The 20,923-nt window shown below is 39.8% G+C and overlaps 1 protein-coding gene across 1 annotated transcript in view; it reads left to right on the top strand.

The window, feature by feature from the left end:
- The first annotated feature begins 8,740 nt into the window (after positions 1 to 8,740).
- NEB (nebulin) overlaps positions 8,741 to 20,923 on the top strand; it is a 196,328-nt gene continuing 184,145 nt past the window's right edge. The window contains exons 1-9 of the mRNA XM_074967337.1: positions 8,741 to 8,849; positions 9,353 to 9,423; positions 11,841 to 11,885; positions 14,437 to 14,622; positions 16,045 to 16,152; positions 16,968 to 17,072; positions 17,389 to 17,493; positions 17,600 to 17,704; positions 18,464 to 18,568. Coding sequence (XP_074823438.1) covers positions 9,388 to 9,423; positions 11,841 to 11,885; positions 14,437 to 14,622; positions 16,045 to 16,152; positions 16,968 to 17,072; positions 17,389 to 17,493; positions 17,600 to 17,704; positions 18,464 to 18,568 — 795 coding nt within the window. The 5' untranslated portion in view covers positions 8,741 to 8,849; positions 9,353 to 9,387. The remainder of the gene's footprint in view (positions 8,850 to 9,352; positions 9,424 to 11,840; positions 11,886 to 14,436; positions 14,623 to 16,044; positions 16,153 to 16,967; positions 17,073 to 17,388; positions 17,494 to 17,599; positions 17,705 to 18,463; positions 18,569 to 20,923) is intronic.

Genomic DNA, 20,923 nt, shown 5'->3' with positions numbered 1-20,923 from the left:
AGTGAGATTTCACTTGCTTCTGTTGCATGCCACTGAGCAAGAGCTGAAGTTCTATGTGTGTCTTAGTAGCTGTATGATTGTTTGATTTAATTGACAGGTTTGCAGGATGCTGTTAAAACACTCTTTTGGGTGTAAAGCTACTGTATATAGTTCCCAAGTGAATATAGACTACCAAATAGCATAATTATAAATGGGCTAAATTGCATAGGGTTTTCAGCTAGTTGTCATTTCACATGGCGACTGGTCAAATAGTTTGAGTGCAGGCCTGGTGCTGGGAACTCTCATTCTGATACCTACTCCCTCTGAGGCCTTTATCAAGTCATTTTTGGCCAACATTTGCAAACTTTGTTGCGTGAACTTAGGTGCCAAAATGGTTGGCTCAATTTTCAGAGATAATGAGATCTGCCAGCACCAGCAAGACTGAGGGGGGAGAAGAGGACTCATCTTTGAATAATTTTTTATTTAAAATAAAATGATTTGACAAAGGATCCACAAGTTGTTGTTTTTTTAAACAGGTTAAAGAAATGTGGAAAGTTGCATATCTAGCAATTAATTTAAATAGTATCCTTAATTTCTTACTGATTGTGACCTTACTCAATATCTGGGGATGTCTGCTTGAACTGAATACAAAATGGGGATGGATGGACAGATTAGGCTGATCTAAGCTAGTGTTAGAGAATGGAAGGAGACACCTGATGCTGTTGAAGTAGTGTACCAAGGTTCTCAGAAATGTTTTTGGAGTTTGACTCATTGACATTGCTCATTTATTTACTCACATTATCCATGAGAAAACATGATAGAAATTCCTTGATAAATAATAAACACAATAAACATTTCCAAATAATACCTAAATAAATGTGTATGAAAAAGTTTATTCTTGTTTTACTGAAGAATTCTTGGCTTTAAAGCAAAAATCCATGGTAACAGTAGTCTCTCTGATTCAGAATGGCTTACTCTGCAATGCATTTTGTCATGGTTCATATCTAAGCAATAAGACACAACCAGCAGTGCATTTCTAGGTGATTATTGCACAAGGCTAAAATGATAAGTCACAAGCCAAACATTAAGTGCCTGTAACCAATGGAGAAGTACAAAAATAACTCTGAAACCTGGAGTATTGTAATGCTGTTAATGAATATGGCATCAATTCAAGGACAGCTCTACTACTAGTCATGGTTTGATAAACAAAACTTTTTAAATTAATAATCTCAAGGGTCCTCTTATCTTAATTCTTTAAGGGTTAAATCCTGAAAACCAGGTGAAGGCTGTGGAAAGTTCACAATACAATAGAACTCAACTGTGCAGGTAAGGGATAGGATGTGAAGAATTCTCTCCAGGACTCCTGGACCATAGTACAAAAGAGGATTGTAGGGGGTGGGACATGAGGGCTGGGACAGTCCAGGGGAGGCTTTGGCTGGACATAGCCACCAGCCAAAGCCTCCTTTGGAGATGGGCTGGAGTAGCGCAACCCAAGTAGGCCATTTACACAGGGTGTGTACTGGGATAAATGTAGTTTTAGTAGTTATATGATTTTTCAAAGGTGATGTTCACCTTCAGTTCCACTGGCTTCAATGAGATTTCCAGGTGTTCAACACTTCCCTGAAAATCAGACCAATAATGTGGTAAGTGTACATGATACCTTACAATGGATAAGTGTTAAAAAAATGTGGAATTCATGCCTTCAAAAATTTCCACTGTAAAATGATTTCTGATTTAACTTCCATGTGCAGTTGGGCAGAGAACAGAAAGAGAAGAGTGAAAAGAGAACTGGACTTTGGTAAATAAAATAAACAAGGCAATGTAATGAATCAAAAGTGGCGTAAAATAAAAGTTCCCAGACCAGAAAATTACTGTTGGGGATGTTGAAAATTACTGTTGGGGATGTTGAAATGCCTATAGTTATCCTTGGGGACCCAGCCTACCCCTTAATGCCATGGCTCATGAAGCCATACACAAGCACCCTGGACAGTAGTAAGGAGCAATTCAACTATAGGCTGAGCAAGTGCAGAATGGTGGTAGAATGTGCATTTGGACATTTAAAAGTGCGCTGGTGCAGTTTACTGACTAGGTTGGACCTCAGCGAAACCAATATTCCCATTGTTATTGCTGCTTGCTGTGTGCTCCACAATATCTGTGAGAGTAAGGGGGAGACGTTTATGGTGGGGTGGGAGGTTGAGGCAAATTGCCTGGTGCCCGATTACATGCAGCCAGACACCAGGGTGATTAGAAGAGCAAAGCTGGGCGCCCTGCGCATCAGAGAAGCTTTGAAAACCAGTTTCATGACTGGTCAGGCTACGGTGTGACAGTTTTTTTTGTTCTGTTTGTTTCTCCTTGATGAAAACCCACCCCCTTGGTTGACTCTACTTCCCTGTAAGCCAACCGATCTCCCCCATTTGATCACAGCTTGCAGAGGCAATAAAGTCATTATTGTTTCAAAATCATGCATTCTTTATTAATTCATCACACAAATAGGGGGAAAACTCACAAGGTAGCCTGGGAGCGGTGGGTGAGGAGGGAAGCATCAGGTGGGGTGGTGGATGAGGGGAGGAGGGAAGGACAAGACCACACTGCAGTTCAAAACTTATTGAATGCCAGCCTTCTGTTGCTTGGGCAATCCTCTGGAGTGGAGTGGCTGGGTGCCCGTAGCCTCCCCCGCCCCGTGTTCTTGGGCGTCTGGGTGAGGAGGATATGGAACTTGGGGAGGAGGGCAGGTGGTTATACTGGGGCTGCAGCGGTGGTCTGTGCTCCTGCTGCCTTTCCTGCAGCTCCACCAGACGCCTGAGCATGTCAATTTGCTCCCCCAGTAGACTCAGCGTTGCATCCTGCCTCCTTTCATCTTGCTCCTACCTCCTCTCATCATGTTCATTTAATGCTTTCCTGGTCTCTGCCATTGTTTGCCTCCACGCATTCTGCTGAGCTCTTTCAGTGCGGGAGGACTGCATGAGCTCTGAGACCATTTCATCGCAAGTGCGTTTTTTTCGCTTTCTAATCTGCACTAGCCTCTGGGACGGAGATGATAGGGGGAGCGTAGAAACATTTGCAGCTGCGGGAGGAAAAAAGGGAGAGTAGTATTTAAAAAGATACATTTTAGAGAACAAAGCGAAGGCTATTTCACACTGAATCAAGCGATTCACATTACATAGCACATGTGCTTTTGATACAAAGTCACATTTTGTCTCTTATATTGAGTGCCTGCCAGTTTGGTGTGAGACATCACACACACTCGGCTGAGCAACAGAATTCGGCTTGCAGGCAGCCATGGTAAGGCAAAGGGTTTTGGCTTCTTCAACCTTCATAACATGTGGGAATGGTTTCAAACAGCAGCGCACTCCTTTCCCATTCCAAGCAAAGCCCATTGGGTTGGCCATTTAAAAGGAGGGCTGTGGTTTTTAGGGTGAATGTGCAGCACAACCCCCCCAATCCCACCCCCAATTCTCTGGACTGATCGCTTCACCCTTCCCCCCCATCACCACGTGGCTAGTATCAGGGAAGATCCCTGTCAGCCAAACACGAACAGCTCAGCATGAATGGGCCTCCCCAACTGCGTGGCTAACAGCGGGGATGATTTCTTTTCAGCCAAAGGCAAACAGCCCAGAAGGAATGGGCACCTTTGAATGTCCCCTTAAACAAATTTTCTATATTTGAACCAGGTAACCATGAATGATATCACTCTCCTGAGGCTAATACAAAGAGATAAAGAACGGATGTTGCTTGAATACCACCAAACCCGGGCCCATTCGCTGCAATGCTTTGTTCTGCAATGATTCCAGACTACTTGCTACTGGCTTGGCGTGGTAAAATGTCCTACCATGGAGGATGGAATAAGGCTGACCTCCCCAGAAACCTTCTGCAAAGGCTTTTAGAGTACCTCCAGGAGAGCTTCATGGAGATGTCCCTGGAGGATTTCTGTTCCATCCCCAGACACGTTAACAGACTTTTCCAGTAGCTATACTGGCTGCGAATGCATCTCAAGTCTTCAGGGCAAATTAATCATTAAACACGCTTGCTTTTAAACCCTGTATTATATTTACAAAGGCACACTCACCAGAGGTGCCTTCTCCGGCTTCATGGTCCGGGAGCCCACCTTGGGAGGGTTGGGAGGGTATTGGCTCCAGGGTGATGAACAGTTCCTGGCTGCCCCAGAGAAGGGATTCTCTGCTTGCCTGCTGTGCGCTATCCTCAACCACCACCTCCTCCATCTCCTCCTCATCCACAAAATCCTCATTCCTGTTGCGTGAGACTCCCCCCTTGCAGGTGTCCATGTACAGTGGTGGGGTAGTGGTAGGGGTGCTCCCTAGAATTGGATGCAGCTCATCATAGAAGCGGCATGTATGGGGCTCTGACCCGGAGCGACCATTTGCATCCTTTGTTTTTTGGTAGGCTTGGCTCAGCTCCTTAACTTTCACGTGGCACTGCTGTGTGTCCCTGTTGTAGCCTCTGTCCATCATGCCCTTGGAGATTTTGGCAAATATATTGGCATTTCGTCTTTTGGAACGGAGTTCTGCCTGCACGGATTCATCTCCCCATACAGCAATCAGATCCAGTACCTCCTGTTCGGTCCGTGCTGGAGCTCTTTTGTGATTCTGGGACTCCATGGTCACCTGTGCTGATCAGCTTGCCACACTGGCCAAACAGGAAATGAAATTCAAAAGTTCCCAGGGCTTTTCTGTCTACCTGGCCAGTGCATCTGAGTTGAGAGTGCTGTCCAAAGTGGTCACAATGGAGAACTCTGGGATAGCTCCCGGAGGCCAATGCCATCAAATTGTGTCTATACTACCCCAAATTCGACCCAGTGAGGTCAATTTTAGCGCTACTCCCCTCACCGGGAGGAGTACAGAAATCGATTTTAAGAGCCCTTTAAGTGGACAAAACAGGCTTGGTCGTGTGGAGGGGTGCAGGGTTAAATCCACCTAACGCTGCTAAATTCGACCTAAACTTGTAGTGTAGACCAGGGCATAGTCTCACTGGTACAGCTCCCCATGTGGACACTCCTACTCTGGACAAAGAGAGCCCTTTTACTCCACCTTAAACCCCTTCTAAAATAACATAAACTAACTCTCAAAAGGCACCTCTTATAGGGGAATAAGAAAGTCCACACAGGCTGCTACACTCGTATAACTAGATCAGCTCAAATAATAACTAGAGTTGATTAAAAATTGGCTATTGGGAGCAATATTACTGTTTCCCTCATGCCCTCAATTCTCTTCTATGAGCTAGGCTCCATGGTTGGACTATATCTCCCTTTATCACTGCAGGAACTTCCATGATGCACTGTAAAAGTTCATCCAGATGGGACGCCGCAGTGCATTGTAGAAGATGTAGTCCGGCGGGGAGAGGGGCACAAGACACCTAAAATACCACAACAACTCAGGAAGACACACTTCAATGCTGAAATAGCCTGAAATGAAATATTTTGTCCAGATTTTCCAGATGGGAAATTAAACAATGTCAGCAAAAATGCCATGTTCCTGTGAAAAGTTTTGATTTTGAGAAAACCATATTTTTTGTTGAAAAAATATTGTGATGGAAAATTCCTAGCCAGCTCTACCAATAAGGTGAAACTGAGTGAAACGCTTTTTTTTTTTTTTTTTTTTTTTAAAAAGCACCCAATTGTTCATGTTCCAACTTGGATCGTAATGTTAATCACTGCTGTTCCAACTTTCCAGAGAAATCAGAATGAAACATCAAGACTAGCTCAGTGCTAAACTTTCGCAATGTAACCTGAGACATCACAAAACCTAAGCAAAGGTGTGTTGGGTTTTGAGCAAAAGGGATCCATTTTGGGCATGAGTGGAAATCAATCAAAATTCAATGGTTTTTCATTGTTTTGACCAGAAATAAGACTAATCCTGATGGTTCTTGCAGAGTTTCGCTTTTGAGATTTAGAGCCTCATAGTATGCAAACCATGACAATCAAAACTGGGAAAAGATTTGCTGTCAAACCCCTGTGAACTGGAAATGCTAAGTTCTTCACCCTTTGAAAGTATGATCTATATGGCAAATATATGGCCAAATTCCAATTTAAGTAATCACATTTTTATGCTCCTTAAATTCCCCCTGTAATTTTAATTAGTCATGGAATGGTCCACTTTCAGTCCTAGACTCTGTGTGCTGTTAAAGAGATGTCCTGTTTCACACTAAAAATAGTTGCATTTCAGTGGCAGGCAAAGTGATTCCTGCAGCATGTGTGTCATTTTGCTTTTATTTAATAACCGCCTTAATGTGCTGGGCTAAACAGCAGCATAAAGAAATTTGCAGATGATATGCTACTAAACTGGCAGGAGTAGAGTACAACACAGGTGAGAGAGAAATGATATAAAGAGACTTATATAGGATGCAAACATGGACAGTAAATGAGATTCTGTCTGGAAAATTTACTGTCAGAGTAGCCAGTGGAGTCAGTGAATACAGACTTCTGTAATGCGACAGAGCTCTTAACCTTTGTAACCCTGACCCAAGTCAGGTGATTGGGGCCAGAAAATAAAGTTCAGTCTCTTATCAGAACCTCTGGGTGTCACACCCTTATTACAAATGTATCTAGGGAAAAGTAATCTAAAATTGAAACATTCAGTGTGAAAAAGAAACCTAGAAAGCAGTTATGCTGAAAAAGACCGAGAAGTGATAGTAGGTAGCAGATCAGTTAAAATCAATACTTCAGAGAAAAAAAAGGCCAATATAAATGTGGGCTGTATGCACAGAAGAATCAGATTCTAGAGCAGGAAAGTGATAATTCTGGTTTATATAGCTCTAGTGAAATTCTACCTGGAATTCATTTCTCAGCACCTCCGAAAGATATTAACAAAGTGGAAAGAGTTCAAAGAAGTGAAAAAATATTATGAAGGGGATGGAGGGAGTGACTGATGAGGCAAAGAGCTAAAGAAGTAAATATGTGCGTCACATATGATAACCATATACAAGTAATTTAAGACTAAAAACACCTGGAGGAAGGGGATTAATTAGGATGGTAAAAGGGGTTATAAATATGACTTTCTGGATGAAATTAAGGAAGAGGAAGTTTAGGATGACTCTCAAGAAAACCTTCCTGACCATGAGATCTGTTGATTGTGAAACGATATCTAAAGTGAAGTGATGGAAGCACTGGCATTTTAGGTCTTTTAAAAATAGACTGGTTAAAACATGAGAAATGTCACATAGGATATAATCCTGCAGTGATAGTAAACTAGATAATTTTCCATTAACATTTCTATTATTCTAATCCATGCATAATATACTTTATTTTTTAACCTTCTAAAATTTCTACACAGAAGCATGCCCCATTATCATCTTATGTCTGTATTGTTTCCGTAAGTTTCTGAATTAAATTGCAAGCTTCTCATTACAAGGAACATGTATCGTTTGTTTCTAAAGCACTGTGTGCCTATGTATGATATTCCATAAACTTTGATAATACCAACAGACAGAGTTTGCACTTTGAGTAAAGTTTTTGTTAGGCATTTTAGGATTGCTATGGATGAAAATAGAGATGGCCCTGAGCTGTGAAGTTAAGATCTAAGTCCAAATCCACATCTAACCTTTCTTCAGAGTGTTAGGGGGAATATGAATTCTGTGGATTTGGTTCATGCCCATCTCAGGGTAAAATATGCTGTATAAATGCAAATTCATTATCATTACACATTCAGACAAAAGGAATTTCCATCTGGGTACTAATGGTATTTGTCTGCAGCATTCAACAGTAATTTATGTATCTTTTTTTAATCAAGATCCATTTCAGAAGAAATCCTAGGGCAGTTTAGTCAAAACCCTGATAAGTTTTGATTTTAGTTGAAAGCCAAAGAAGTGATTAACTCCCCTTTTCTTTGTGGATTTGCTGAACAGGTGCTCTTCTAAAGGATCACTAGGTATATTTAGCATCTGAAACTTGAGCAAGTCTAAATCTCATTGGCTGGCCTGACCACATGATAATTTAGGATCTGATGCATCAGGCTTGCTTTTGCCCAGTGTTTCTCAGGAGGGAAGAGTTGGAGAGGCTTTGCTGCTAAGGAAAGTTTGTAAAATATTTCTGGTAAGCGGATTTTATTTTGCCTGTTTTTTTTTTCTTTAGAGCCAATCTTGGGCAGTTTCTTATTCTGTAGATTTTTGAGGGCTCTGATCTCTACTTACCCATGCAAATTGATAGGTATTTTGCCTAAGCAAGAAGTGATGAAAAGGACCCTGCGTGGTCGCAAATCACAGTAAGTGAAGAGAAATCCTTGGATCTATGACTGGAGGATATAAAACATGGGGTTTGGATAGAATTCCCTATATTTAAGTACATATATGTAGCGCTGATGTTTGTGCTTAGACTGAGTTTTACCCTGCTTTGCTCACAAGACATGCCACTTGTGAATTGTTTTCATGAGTTAGCCCTTTGGTTTAACAAAATAGGTTTCTTCTAATTTTTTCCCAACATATTGGCACTAAAAAGGGACAATAATGTATGTTCCTATATTTAACCTGTAGTACTGGTCTTCACTTGCCTCAGAAGGAATTGCAGTTTAGCTAGCTAAATGAAACCAGCCAACCACTCCATAGTATTAGCTTACATGGCAGATATCTTTGGACTAAAGCAGCTGTTCCAAACCTTCATCTACCACCAGCCTTAGAAATAGGGCTGTATTGTCTAGTAGCAAGCTGTAATTTTGACAGGCCTATAGCATAATCATTCCATTAATTAATCCATCAGAATTTTGCAGCAATAACCTTTATTTCAAGTATTGACCCAAACGATATGGATTTTTATATTTTCCAGGTTTGAAGGAAAAAAATAGAAAAAAGCCACAAAAGCTAAGAAACGGAGCATCCATACAGGCTGATGGTGGGAAGAGAGAAATTAACCTCATTAATTTAAGGTCATTTAAAAATAATTATGCCAGATTTTTTTACATTATATTTTTGCTTGTTATATTGTAATTTACCAAGGAAAACCCCATCTAAACAAGAGATGAAATAAAATAATGGTCTATGTAATATTACAGATACGGAGAGTTCTCCACATAATTTTGTAGTGGGGAAATCCAAACCATGTATTTTAGCAAATAACCACATCTCTTATTTGTTCTTCAATACGTCAGCACTGGATTCCGTATATTTGACCTGAATTGTAACGATTAGCATGTTGCTTAATCCAGGAACACTGCAGTCTGAAATAAGGTGAAATAAAGTTAGATCACGATAGCTTTAATTTTTGTGAGTCGCATGCTAAAGGTCTGCTCCTGACTTGCCAGTAAAATAATGTATTGGTATTAGCAATTGCTACACCATGACACACCCACATAATGGACTTGACTAATAGAGTTTCATAATATTTGAATATTTCAGGCTAATATTATATTTTCATCTGTTATATGACCAGTGCATAGGTGATAGATAGAGGAATACTCTGTGAAAATGGCAGACGACGAGGAGTATGAGGAGGTAGTAGAGGTAAGAGGAAAATCTTCTAACAGTGGAGTTACCTGTTTGTGAAATTGTAACAAATTAATGATTTTGAAGCTGCATAGCTTGTGTCCAGCTCTGTACATAAGCAAACTACTCCCCAGGTTTGGGTATGTGCAGGACCCGTATTTGATACATTAGGGGGAACAGTGCCATCAATACAGCAGAACCTCTGTGGCTGCTGTTCCAGTATCTGTATTCGAATATGGATTGTGACCTTTCCCACCCATTGTAAGGAAGAAATATGAAAGTTCCATAGTGGGGGGCCTTTTGTGAGCCCTATGTGGTCAATACAGGTGGATACTCAGTGTAGATATGAGGCCAAATTAAACCCTGGTGTAAGAGCACCAAAATCTACGGAGCTACAGCAGGGTTGAATTTGAGCTCATTTAAGTTCATTGCTTTGTACCTCATTGTAGTGCCATGCTTTGAGGAGTCCCCAGTAACTAGGGACACCACAGCCTACTATCATGGGTGAATGTCAGTGAAAAAATGACTTTGCTATAAGAAGGTTACACTATATTAATAAACCTGCCCTTAGTTATTAAATGATGTTTATTCCATTAAAATACATAAGGGCAATTAGAATGGCTTGCATATTGTCCTCTGAGGGGGGAAAAAAGATAGTGTTTATTTTAGTGACCAATTTTACAACTCTTATCCACACAAGAAATCCTATGGATTTCTCATCTGAGCCAGGATGCCAGGTTGAGCCTTTAGTGTTGAACACTGTATGTTTCTGATAGTCAGAAGCAGATGTGCTAATTCAATTAGTTACATATCTACATTATATGTCTGAGGAAATAAATGTCACTGTTAGTACAGCCCCTATAGATGTATTTTGGAATCTAGCTATAAAAGGAAATATTTCTCCAAATTGTTATGATTTTCTATATTATTTGTGATTCACCTTGTACATACTGAATAATATCATCAGTGATAATTGTACCACTAGTTGTATTATATTCGTTCTCACTTCCATAATTATCTCCTTTTCTAGGCTGATCATTATTTATTTTATTTTTGATAAGGTGTCAATTTCCTTTTGTTTTGAATTGTGTGATGTGGCTATGTTTGCCCAGACGGCTCCATTTCCTCCTTCTTTGTTTTTTTAAAAATGTATGCCTATCTATAACTACATCTCTAGGACAGCCTCAGATGGTTCCACTTTATTAGCTCCCTCCTGAGATAGTCACAGGGGAGAAGTTATAAATAAAACAGCAACAAATGGCATCTGGTATAATTTTGAAGCAGCTCAGCTCTTTCCAAAATCATTAAATCTATAACCCTAGTTTTATATAAATCACATGATTTAAATCTGTGTAATCAGCTTGTGCCAGAGATTTGTGTTCAAAGACAGCTGAAAATTATTGCTGGAATAAGTGAATATTCTTTTACTCACACAGAGGGCTCAGAGTATACTGGGTATTTCATTTAAGGGATATTTCTCCTACCTCTGGATGTAATCTGTAGAACTGTACTAGTCTACATTGGATATTGTAGCCATTAGTGATTTGCAAAGAATGCAGTTGATCACAGAACCAGATAATATTTCACTGATGAGTATCTTGAGACTTTGGGAAAAGTGATCAGATGCACTACGTTGGCACTGAACAGGAACTACTCAAAAACAACTAGATATTAGGCCGCATGAGAGGTAGTGTGTTCTAGTTATTTGAGCAAAGGACTGAGGCCCTAGAAAGCCTGAGTTTTAATCACAGTTCTTTTAGGGCCTGATCCAAAAGGCCTTTATATCAGGTGCATACTGATGTGCTGTGTGACCTTGGGAAAAATCACTGTGCATGAGATTTTCAGAGGCACAAATGGCAGGTGGACCCTTAACTAATACTGGAAGTCAATAAGCGTTAGGAGTATTTTTAAAAATTTCCATCTTCATCTTTTCTTCTCCATTGACTTCAATGCATTGTTACAGGGTCAGAGCAGCTGAGGCTCTGGCCCAGTCCGTCTCAGTTTTCCCATCTGTATAAATGGGTACAGTAAAATGGAGAGGGCTGTTGTGACATTTGATTATAGTGACCATCACCCAGGGTTTTGGAAAATCCTGGTTTCTTTGATATTGACTCTCTCTGTTGCTTTGTGCAAGTCATTTAATCTCACTGTCTCTGTAAAATGGACATAATAATTAACAATCTTTATCACCTACCTGACAAGAATTTTAATTAGTTAATGTTTCAAACTGCTAATAATAATTATTATTAAAAATGAGCTGATCCTCAGAGCTCTGCCAGGGATCGAAAAGACGCTCCTGCATGTCTGAACCACAACTACATCCCCCCAAAATTGAGTTTGAAAGCAGTGTTCATTATTGATTCAAAGAAATAAGGGAGGCATTTTGCTGTGCTGCATGACCTTGAGAAATGATGAGGTTTGTCCTCTGTTTATAGTATTACATCGAAGAGACTGTCATTGAGGAGGGTGAACCAATGGAGGTAAAGGATTGTATGAGATTGCATGTGGAGCAAATGTACATGTTGTTAATGCAAAGCACCAAATGCACCCAAGCACCAAACCATTCTGTGTTTTGAGGGTTATTTCACCATTCTCACTGCATAAATATCAGCTGAAATAGGTGAAGATTACTTCCCAAATCAGGCCCTTGTAAATTAAACAGAAGTCCCTTGAGGATAGGATAAGCACCTTCAGTTCACTAAGGGCACTCAGTATCTCTCAAAGTTGGGCCATGGATTACATAAACAGGAAACATGGGCCTGTTTACTCTAATAGTAATAGTGTATACTCTAATATATCCTATGTACTTCAGCCTATTCTGAAGACAAGTACAGAAGGATTCCTCCTGAAATCTATTATGTTTACACGTCAGTTCTATTCTCTTTCATTTTGTATGACCTCAGTCACAAGAAAAGTGATTGTTTCCATGTTTTTCATGTTTCAGTTATTGAGATGTAGTGCCCCCAGGAAGTTATAACAGTAATTTGAAATTGCAATTAGGCCATTCATATGGATATTCCAACTCAGAGCTTTTTCCAGGTGAAATACTCCTCATAGTTTGCGGCTATCGAGATGCACAGCCTTACAGTTTTATTCTGTGGGTAAAGTGTTTCCTTCTGAACAAAGAGTCCTGTCACAAAATCTTTCTTGAATCCTTGTGCCAGTAAAATGCCCATTGACGAAACAGGAAATTTTACTAAGTAATTCAGGACTACCCCTGCAAAAAAAGGTCATGTCATGCCATTTGTTTTTTAAGATGAACTACCCAGTGAAATCAATGGCCAGAAATTATTCAAAGTAAGCAATGGTGCAACAGGTAGTTCTATATCTCACTTACTGGATTTGCATTACATTAAATAAAAAACTACCATCATTAAATAGAAAATTACTCATTGTAGGCACTATAGCCTTTCTAATTAATATGATTAGATTTTGTTCTGTCATCTGTATGCATATTCTGTGGTGAATTAATGCCCTGTAACCCCATGGGTTATAATATGAAAGAGGAAAACTCACTGTACTTTCAGAATCAAGCATTTTTTCTGCTCATTTTCTTTGAAGACGCTGTGATTTAGGCACTTGTTAAGACTATTCACTGGCGCATGTAACTTTTTTCTAGTGTGAAGGTTTTACTGCCTAAGGGCCAAACTTTATAAGCTCTTCAGGGCAAGTACCATATCTTATAGCTGTCTGCAAAGTGCTATGCCCCCCGCCCCCCCCAAAATAGAAGTTAATAGGAGTCAACTTCAGTTGAACTGTTATTTGGCCCTAATGTAATAGATAACAAGAAACAGCATGTACTTTTTTTCATGGTATTATCACCACATGCATGCATTTAGGGTTCTCCAGTGCCATTTAATGACAGAAAAGGTGCCATTACTTTCCTCAGTGATTAGAAATGAATGGATATGGACTAACCTGTTGCAATACTCAAGCGAATAACAATGTATTGGAACATTATTAGTGAAACACAACTAGTGCCCACAGAATAAATAAATATAAGTATTGCCAACGTTTTCTTCTTTAGCTAATGCTCAATATATTTGCTATTCTATGTCATATTAATGCAAATAGCTGTCAAGAAATCTGAGCTGCATTCATTCCCTTTCGAAGGCTTTCCTTTTTTTAGCAAATCTATTATGAACCAAGACTTGATGCTTTCTTATCTATGCAGTTTTGAAACCATTTTATTTTTGTAAGTTATAATAACCATTTCTTTTAGTGTTTTTAATTAAAATCTTACTTGTATTAAAACCATTGCCTACAGCATGAACAAATATATAGATTGTTAAAAGGAAATTGAGTCTCTTTCCAACTGAGCTTTTGCCACTGCTTATATACATATATCAGATAGTCTCTTCTGTGATTATGATCTGACTATCCACATCAGGACATGCAGGTTAGTAGAAAAACTGGATTCTGAACATACATTCAGTCATCTAGTGAATCTTATAGTTATTGCGAAGATCTGAAGGGTTTAGTCATGTTTATCTTGCTATCTCAATTTCTTTCCTCTTTTTGGGGAAGGATATTCCTTTTGAAGGCTGATATATGCCTTTGATCTACATTCAGATCTCCCAGTGACATCAACAGGAGCGGTGAATGTGTGGATATGTGTCCCCTCCAATACTCCCAATATAGCCCTCAGAGCATTTCTACACTTTGGGCCTATCTGTCATCGATCTACCCTCAAGGTTCCCTCTGACGTCAATGGGAGGATACGCATGTGGAATGATGGCAGCAGAATGCCCTCCAGACTCCAGAGCTGCTGGATAAAAACGAGAGAAGCTTGATTTAGAAATTGGCTAATCTGCAGAGTCTTCACACTGCCTGCTTGGATGATGTGTAATAGGCACACTGGGCAATCCCAGTAGGAAAAGTGGCCCACGTTGTAGCTCAGTTCCCACTGTGGGGGGTTCCTGAGTAGGAATTAAATGCCATTTTAACAGATAGGAGAGTGAAAAAGTCCTTGCAGCAAAATTATAGCTTATAATTAAAAATCCAATAAATACATATTGCCCACATTTCCAGGTGATCACGGAAACCACCACCACCACCACCACCAGAGGAACTACTGGCCCCAGAGGCACCTCAGGAACCACTGAGCAAGCTGCACCTCCAGTCAGAAAGAGGGTGAAAAAGATAAAAGTGGATTCATCTAAGTTTATGACCCCCTACCTGCAACACAGTCATAAAATGCAGGATCTGTTCAGCGAGGTAAACTCTTACACGTGTGTCTTCCTGTTTTTCTTTAAGAGCCCCACAATTAAATATAGACATCATAGCAAACCCTAATATCACTGTAATATCCTCTTCTGTATTTCCTTTCTCATCCTTGTTGATTACTGATATTTACAGTGAAAGAGGAGTTTACTTCATTGCCTGAGTCACTCACTGTTATGGTAGTGAATCATAATGTCACAAAAAGTGGCTTGAGGTCTAGTGGTTATAACAGATATCTGAGAGCCGGGATTCCTGATGTCCATTCCTAGCTCTCTCACTGACTCTTTGTGTTCTGCTGGGAAATTTATTTAACCACTCTCTGCCTCAGTTTACACACCTCAGTTGGAATAATAATTAAAGATAGGTCTGAGTTGTGAACTTACCCAAAGCTCAAGCATGATAGGTTTGTTCTTCATTTTTGGCCAACTGTAGACAGAGGGTCAAGCTGCAAAGTCCAGATCTGGATCCAAACTTTCCCAAAAGCTTGAATAAAGTGGTTCCAATCTGGGGTGCTACTTCATGCCCAGCTCTAAGAACATAAGTGTTGTGAGGCACAATTAATGCCTATGAAGTGTTTTTACATTCTAAGTTGGGAAAAGAAGGGTAGAAAAAATGAACAGTAATGTGATGGAAGTGATAACCTATTCAGCAACTTGACTATCGCAAACAGTTTAAGTGGGGACTGCCAAAGGGCCTGAGAGACTGCCCAACTCAAAGTGAAAATCAGTGGGAGTTGGGTGCCACAGGCCTCTTTGTAAAGCCCAGCTTTAATGTATTAAATTCCACATGCCTGATCCTGATCTTGTTGAAGTCATTGGGAGCTTTGCCATTGAAACCAATGGGAACAGGATCAGGTCACATAGATTTTCAGCATATCTAGGCAGCTACATTCGTTATACTATTTTAAAAATATTTGTGTCATATTAATATTGTAAAGCCATAGAAAACCTGGTACAAATTCTGTTCTTCTTTCCACCTGTGCAGCCCCGTTGACTTCAATGGGATTGCACAGATATAAATAAAAGCACAGCTTAAGCCATTGTGTTTTCAGGTATCTGAACACAATTTTGTTAGCTAAGTGATTTTTTATAGAATAATTGTTATGATAGCAAAACCAAACTCCCTAATGGGCCTAACGTGTCATATCTGGGTGATCTGAAGGGAGCTCAAGAGGAGAAACGGACTATAATATTTGTTACAGTGTACCAGATCCCCAGATGGTATAAATCAGCACACCTCCTTCGACTCCAATGGGACCCAGTTGACTTCAATGAAGCTATGCTGATTTACGCTATTTGATGATCTGGCCCAGTGTTGCTAACCCAGTGAAGATAAACATTGATTACTGCTCTATCTAAAGCTTCTCTGGAACTTTGGGAGTTTGTCTGAGTAATGTTCAGTCTTGTTTTCTTTCAGAACAAATACAAACAGCAGTTTGAAAAAGAAAAAGGAAAGCCATATGCTAGCACAGCTGATACCCCAGAACTTCGGAGAATTAAAAAAGCGCAAGATCAGCTCAGTGAGGTATGTGCTAGGCCTGATAAATCAAATGAGATATAAATTGGTAAGGGGCTGCATCTCCTGGCTTACATGTTTTAACTATTGCCAGAGATGCAGTAACCATATAAATAATGTTATGCAATCCCGTCTGGAAGCTTAGCAGAAACATTGCCACGGTTTCTGGTGCAGGAAATCCAGACTCAATGACAAGCTTAAAAGTCTAGAATTCAGTTTGGGATTTAGGCCTTTCAGCAAGGAAGGAGAGATAATGGTCCTTGATCAGCTGGATGATAATTCCAGGTGGCTGTGGCCAGAAGGGGTTAGAAAAACTTTTATCTGAAGTTAAAAATAGGATTCTGGGAAAATGCTGATAAAGTATAAAGCTCTGAATTAAATGCCACTGCTGATAACATCCTGTCATTGTTCTGCATGTGGAATTCCTGTTGAAGTCAATGGAAATATTGCCTGAATCCTGCAAAATCGGACCTTTCAAAATATGCTTAAACACTTCTTTTCATATAACCACATAAACAGCTGCCCTTAATAGACCCTGCTGATGTGCTCTAAAAGGTACTTATTTGCATTGTTGTAGTCCCATTTCAAGTAGCTCTACGTTAACACAAACTAGGTACCTTTTAGGGAATGTCTACACTGCAATTAAAAACCCATGGCTGGCCTGTGTCAGCTGACTCGGGCTTGCAGGGCTCATGTTAAGGAGCTGTTTAATTGCAATATAGATGTTTGGGCTTGGGACCCTGCAAGGAGGGAGGGTCCTAGAGCTCAGATGTTTTCTTGATAAATACTTCTCCCAATTAATTGTTTGGCATGTCTTGATCTAGGTTAAATATCGTATGGCTGGTGATGTTGCAAAGACTATTTGTCACGTTGATGAAAAAGCAAAGGATATAGAACATGCAAAGAAGGTGTCGCAGCAAGTGAGCAAGGTAAGAGTGTGAGTGACTCTGTGAGATGGTTGTGGACATCAGTGGCAGCAAGCCATGAGTAAAGTGTGTAGGTCAGAGCCCTAAGAATGATTGTATCAAAATTTCAAAGTAACATAGGAAGATAAGTAGCAGAGAAACAACTGAGCAAGAGAGAAAAGTGTTATAATCAGAAATGCTCCTCACTGAGGTAGTCAATGGGTTTTCTTCGTTAGAGACTATTTCTTCCTTAATATTTTGAAAAAGCTGGCTATGTATGAACACATTTTAGTGCTTTCCGACGAGCACAGTTAACCAACATGCTGGTCTTTCTGTCCAGGTTTTATACAAACAGAACTGGGAGGAGAATAAGGATAAGTACCTTCTTCCCCCCGATGCTCCAGAGCTTGTGCAGGCAATAAAAAATACGGCAATGTTCAGTAAGGTAAGAGCAGCTTCTGCTCTGGGGCAGTGTAGTGCATGTATCATTGCTAGTGAGTGGTTATTTCATTCCAAGTAATTACTTCCTGACACTTTTTTCTCTCTTTAAGAAACTGTACACAGAAGATTGGGAGCAAGACAAAACATTATTCTACCCATACAATGACAGTCCAGAGTTGAGGAGAGTAGCACAGGCCCAAAAGGCTCTTAGTGATGTAAGTAGCAACACCTAATTGCCCATTTCAATAGAGTGGTGTCACACTGATTTACCTCTATAGACTTCTCAGTAGATTTGCATTGGCATAAAACCACTATAAGGGAGTAGAGAATCAGTCCCAAGATGCAGCGTGGATATTTATGAAAATGGTAGTGATATGTCTGTTGAAAAGCACTGAATGCGCTGAATGTTTATAACGTCTGAAGAGACTAGAGATTCTGAGTTGTGTTCAGAAGAATTAATGTAATCAAACCGTTATTGGCCCAATCTTCTAGGATGCTGTTTTCAGTGAGACATGAGAGTGTTTAACATCTCTCAGGAGACAATGAGAACTTTTCAGGATTGGACCTATACACCCAATTCTCCCATGTGTAAAACAGGGATAACAATACTTCCCTACTTCACAGGAATGGTTTAATTCATTAATGTTTATAGAAGCACTTGGAGAACTGAGTACCTCCTTGGTTAAGGATCTATATAAGAGATGTCAGTGGATGTTGAGGGCATTCAGCACCTCACAGGATCAGGTCTCTGAAATCCAAACTATTAATGTATTTCAAAAGTCCGCTAGCAGGTTAGTAATTTCTCTCTTTCTTAAAGAACGCTGTAGTAGTTACACTGATTGAGAGAGTTTATTTTGCAGCAGTGGAAATGACTGCTTCTGTTAATGGAAGCGTTAGAGAGCTCAGGAGTAAATGTTCTGTTGTTTATTTAAACAGGCAGTTCCTGTAAATGTTTACCCCTTGCGTTATTTCAGATTGTTTACAAAAAGGGGCATGATGAACGAAAATCTAAATACACTTCTCTGCCAGATCCACCTGATGTGGAGCTTGCCAAGAAAGTGACGAAGCAGCGCAGTGATGTGAGTATACTAGTATACTGCACAGCTTTCTCCCAACTAGGCAGCTTGCTTAAGGATTTGGAAAGGCAGAATCATTTAAGTGCATATACATTATATACAGGCTGGGTTCAAGAAAGGAATGAATGAATAAATAAATAAATAAACAAAAAGATCAGTCCTCACAAGGGGATCTATGTTTGCTACCTAGTTTTCCATGATGACTGTCAGGGTTTTTTTCCCCTCCTCATCTTTTTCAGTTCCCATATTCACCCCCCTTCTTCTTTTCTCTCTCTCTCTCTCACACACACACACACACACACACACACACACACACACACACACACACACACACACTCTCTACCTCTCTCAGTCCCGTCATTCACACACGCACCCCCCAATCCCCTCATTCTCCTTCTTTTTCTGTTCTCTCCACCCTCTTTGTACTAGGGGGTACACTACAGAAGGTCATAATGATCAATATGACCACTATGTTGCTTGTTTAAATTCAAATAGCAAAGTGTTTGGGTGTATGGGTACATTTTTGATTATATAATATTTTCTAAGGAGTCCATAATTTGCTCTCAAGGAACACATTTATTTTTCTAGTAGGACTGGATAATTGATCTTTGATTATGAAATGCACCTGTGGGATCGTAAAAGTGAACAAGCTGTACTCATGTTGTAGAATATATTTAAATATGAATTTCAATGCCAAATTATTATACACATTATAGAGGGTCCTTCATTCCAAACATTCTCAGGTTCACAAATCTCAGTTACAGGAAAAGTTTGGCAAACAAGATGTCTTCAGTGTGATTTTGCACACTGAATTAGCTAATGGCAACAAGCAGTGAATCCTTAGGGCATGATTAACAAAGGCCCTGGCACCAGTCATCTCCAGTCTATATTTTGGTATAGTTAGAGTAAATCAATACCAAAGAATGCAGGAGATGGGATGGAATATAGAGAGATAAAAGTTCAGCTAAATAAATGGAACTAAGTCATGTAGACTGCTAAGTTAGAAGTAGGATTTTAACTCAGTTCAGAATGTGACTGTGGCTAAAGAGTAGGTGATATGTGATCATATTGCTTTGTACTAGTAATTCACTATAGCACAGTGTTAAGGAATCACAATTATTGACCCTTGAGGTTGAAAAACCATTGATGAACATACTGATGAGCTTAGCTATGAGCAGAGAGAAAATATTTTATTTGGAGAAAATTTCTCAGATAGCTGAAGGACCTTACTTCGCAACCTTACTCATATGTAGCTCAAAAGATAAATGCGTGTCAAAAAGACCTTATCGTGGAACCAGCAGGAACTAACTGATCACTATATAAAGCTAATGAAATATGAGTAGCAGTCAGCAGGCTATATGTAGTTCATGCCAGTGAAAACAAGAGCATTTTGTTAGAATTGTTTTACATAGCCAGTCTCTATGAGTGGCATAAGAACAGAAGCAGCATGGAAGTGCTCAGATTTTCTGCAGCGTGCAAATAAACTGGAGTATCAAAATGCAGCCTGAAGCATGATGGCACCAAGTCAAAACCTTTGCACTGCATCCATTAGGAAACATAGGAACTAGACTGGAGCAGACAATAGTTTATTTCTGATGAGTGTAAGTACAAGCTGATAGTAATCATATGCACCATGTAAAGGGAGTGCAAACCCTGCATAAATCTGCGTGGTCCACTTTGGTTCTGTGACATGTTATGTCTGCAGTAGCAGGAAATTCTAGTTGAGTCAGTAGGGGAAAATACGTGTGTTAGTGAGAAGTCATGGATAGTAGTTCACAACTGAAGCTGCCTCAGTGAAGAGCATATACAAGCTGCAGAAAATGAGAGAGCTTGTTATTAAAAGAGATATTTGATTCACTGAGTAAGCTTTGAAACAAGCGGAGGTGGAATTTTGGCTTGTGAAATTAGCTTCCCTAATAGAATAACACATTGTTTTAGAAATAGGTAAATCAGACTATTAAATCTAATGTAGATGAAAGGTATCCTAAAACACTGTTCAAGAGGGAGGGGAGCAGGATTTGGCAATGATTGAACAATTTAATTCATATTGCCAATGATTCTTGTCTAAATTATAAACAGCTACACATTTTCCAAGCATGGTGCTTGTTGTCCAGTGAACTGTGATGATGATTTTGGGTGAGAGAGGGAGAGATCCATATATTCTATGTCTAGGATTTTCAAAGTAGCCTAAGGTAGATTTCCTTGGGCACTTTGGAAAATTTCAGCTTGTGTATCCTAGAATCTAAATCAGATTAAACCAAAGGGATCTGCATCAGTATTCTCCCATGGAGGAGAAAACCAACAGCAAGCGACCTCCATATTGGTGAGAATATTGTTGAATCTAAGATTTATTTCAGC

The sequence above is a fragment of the Natator depressus genome, chromosome 11 (genome assembly GCF_965152275.1).
Source record: "Natator depressus isolate rNatDep1 chromosome 11, rNatDep2.hap1, whole genome shotgun sequence".
Classification (NCBI taxonomy): Eukaryota; Metazoa; Chordata; order Testudines; family Cheloniidae; genus Natator; species Natator depressus.
The sequence above is the reverse complement of the archived record's forward strand: the minus strand, read 5'-3'. Positions and strand labels throughout refer to the sequence as shown.